The sequence below is a fragment of the Sinocyclocheilus grahami genome, unplaced genomic scaffold (genome assembly GCF_001515645.1).
Source record: "Sinocyclocheilus grahami isolate Dianchi unplaced genomic scaffold, SAMN03320097.WGS_v1.1 scaffold51.1, whole genome shotgun sequence".
NCBI classification, from domain to species: Eukaryota; Metazoa; Chordata; class Actinopteri; order Cypriniformes; family Cyprinidae; genus Sinocyclocheilus; species Sinocyclocheilus grahami.
Window position 1 is genome coordinate 1,771,334 of NW_015505230.1, and position 3,044 is coordinate 1,774,377.

The window sequence follows — 3,044 nt, forward strand, 5'->3', positions numbered from 1 at the left end:
ATTGAATCTGATTAGACCGTTAGCATCTCGCTAAAAAATGACCAAAGAGTTTCGATATTTTTCCTATTACCTAGCTGGGGACTATTTTAAGGTGCTGCATAATATCATTGCGCCTGCTGCACCCATGGTACGGCAGCAAAGTTCCTTGATTATTACGCCGGAATGAGCGTATAGTTCCTAGCCATGTCGGCCTAGAAAATCGCAACTTTTAATTTTCCGTCGGTCTTAGTACACGATGTAACTACAGAAGAGTCAAGTTTTAAATAGGAAAAATATAGAAACTCTTTGGTCATTTTTGAGCGAGATGCTCACGGTCTAATCAGATTCAATGATCTATGCTAAGCTACAGCTAAAAGTGCTACCGCCAGACCCGGAGATCGGCTGAATGGATTCGAAAACGGTAAAACTCAACTGTTTAACTCTAGGGGAGTTGGATAATGAGCCTATTTTCAAAAATAGTGGTGTGTTCCTTTAACATCCAGAGCTAAGCTAAAAATCAATACAGACTATACAGACAATACAGACGTTGCTAGTTTTTTCTTTACATTTTTGACCAAGCAATGCAAAACTCTTTGTTCCTTCTGTTCACCAAGGCTGCATTTAGCTGATCTAAAATACAATAAAAACAGTAATATTGTAAAATATTATTACAATTTAAAATAACTGTTTTCTGTTGTAATATATTGTAAAATGTAATTTATTCTTGTGATGCAAAGCTGAATTTTCAGCATCATTACGCCAGTCTTCAGTGTCACACGATCCTTCAGAAATCAGTATAATTCTAATATACTGATTTTGCTGCTCAAGAAACATTTGTTTTTTATTTTTATTGATGTTGAAAACAGTTGCGTATAATATTTTTGTAGAAACTGATATATTTTTTTCTTCGATAAGAAACAGCCTTTATTTGAAATAAAAATCTTTTGTATTAATATAAAAGTCTTTACTGTAAATTTTAGATTAATTTGATTTGTCCTTGCTGAATAAAAGTATAATTGCTTTTTTTTAAATGAAATCTTACTGATCCCAAATGTTTGAAATGGTAGTGTACATTTGAAAAAAATCTTAAAACATATTTTAATCTTCTGAATAAATGTCATTTTTTCGTTTGTTTATCCTGTTTTATTTATTTATTCATTCATTCATTCTTATCATAAAAATAATTGCCATGATATTATAATATTTTATAATAATTATTTCTTTATTAAAGCTGTTCATTTAGGGTCAGAGAATGTTCTTCATTGTAAAATGAAGTCTGCTTTTGCTCTGGTTCTGAGTTTCGGTGAAGTTAAATGTGTCTGTTTGTGAGCAGCAGCAGGAAGGAAGGAGATTCTCCAGATGGCTAACACACACATATCTCAGCATCATCTTTCCCCAGCGAACGACAGCCCATCAAACATCCTTTTGTTTTGAAAGACGAGTGCAAAGGAGAGATTGAGGGACGAGAGACAGACGATTGATCCGCGTGTTCTTTCCTGTCTGACGCACCCCTCTCCTGCAAGGGCTAATATTGGATTTAGCCAGTATAAATCTCATGCAGCGAGATGGTTGCACAGTATATGTCATCAATCCTGTCCAAAGCACAGAGCAGCTGCTCTCAGCAAACACAGGAACATGAAATATAGTGCTTGACGAAGAAGACACAATCCAGCCCAGTGCAGCAATACGTCACAACTAAAGTTTGTGCATGTACACCATCAACAAATGTCCTGAAACTCTCGGGCCCAAGCTGAGCGGTTCGGCCCTGCTGAGATACTCCTTTCATTATAAGGAACTTTTGGTTCTGAGCACACTAGTTCTCCTTTGAACGTGCTCTCTTCTTATGTTGTTTTAATGACCCCACTGGGAATGTTACCCGCACAGAAATACACACTAAACAGTGCAGAAATGCGATGGTTGCCTAGCAACCGCACAAGAATGCCGCCACATGAAACGGACTCATAAACTCTGCCCACAAAGGACTGTGATAACTGCACTTACCCACTCACATTTAATGTTTTACACAAGAAATATCAAACATAGAAGTTACAAACAGCCAAACGGGAAGCCCCGCCCCCAATGCACGCCATTGGTTGAGCTGATGTTTCTGTTTGTTGCTGCTAGTGGCACTGAAATTACATGCTTTACCTTTAATTTATGAAAAGCTGAAAAATTACAGTCAGGAAGATTTTTTTTAATGTTTATGAAACGAGTCGGTTATGCTCATCAGGGCTGTATTTATTTGATTAAAAATACAGTAAAAACAGAAAACATTTGAAATATTGTTACAATTTAACAAATAATTTTTTTCTATTTTTAATAGAGTTTAAAATGTAATTTATTTCTGTGCTCAAAGCTGAATTTTCAGCATCATTACTCTAGTCTTCAGTGTCACATGATGCTTCAGAAATCATTCTAGTATGATGATTTGCAGCTCAAGAAACATTTCTGATTATTATCAATGTTGAAAACAGTTGTGCTGCTTAATATATTTGTGGAAAATTTGACTTTTTCAAGATTTTTTGATGAATAGAAAGTAAAACAACAACATTAATTTAAAAGATAAATCTTTTATACCATTATATATGTCTTTACTGTCATTTTTGATCTAAAACTCAATGCATCTTTGCATTAAAGTATTAAGTATTCATTTCTTTCATTTGCAGACTCATACTGAACATGCCTACATTTTAATTGTGCTTCATACTTTTCATTTTAATGTGGGAGGGACAATGAAACATTTAGCTGAACTTTAGCTTTTAAACATGTACTTGTATTTCATTTTCATTTTTTCACTTAAGATAAACTATAGTAATACTATGCATCTGGTAGGTTTTGGAATGGATTACGAAACTTCATTTTGTCTCTCTCTGTAGGGCTGACGGCAGACGCTGGTCTCTGGCCTCTCTTCCCTCCTCTGGATATGGGACAAACACACCCAGCTCAACGGTACAGGACAGACTCATCCGGATGCTGCTGCATTTATATTTTTGACTAAATAGTCACTTAAAGGTGCTGTTAGCCATTTTGCTAAATTATTGCAGACACTGATATACTCATCCACC

At 35.3% G+C, this 3,044-nt stretch overlaps 1 protein-coding gene across 2 annotated transcripts in view; it reads left to right on the top strand.

Annotated features, from left to right (window-relative positions):
- The window catches only part of LOC107583192 (microtubule-associated serine/threonine-protein kinase 1-like), a 68,665-nt gene that overhangs the window by 37,872 nt on the left and 27,749 nt on the right, over nucleotides 1-3,044 (top strand). For both annotated transcript variants that reach the window (XM_016269320.1, XM_016269321.1), the window contains one exon: nucleotides 2,856-2,928. In XM_016269320.1, coding sequence (XP_016124806.1) covers nucleotides 2,856-2,928 — 73 coding nt within the window. The remainder of the gene's footprint in view (nucleotides 1-2,855; nucleotides 2,929-3,044) is intronic.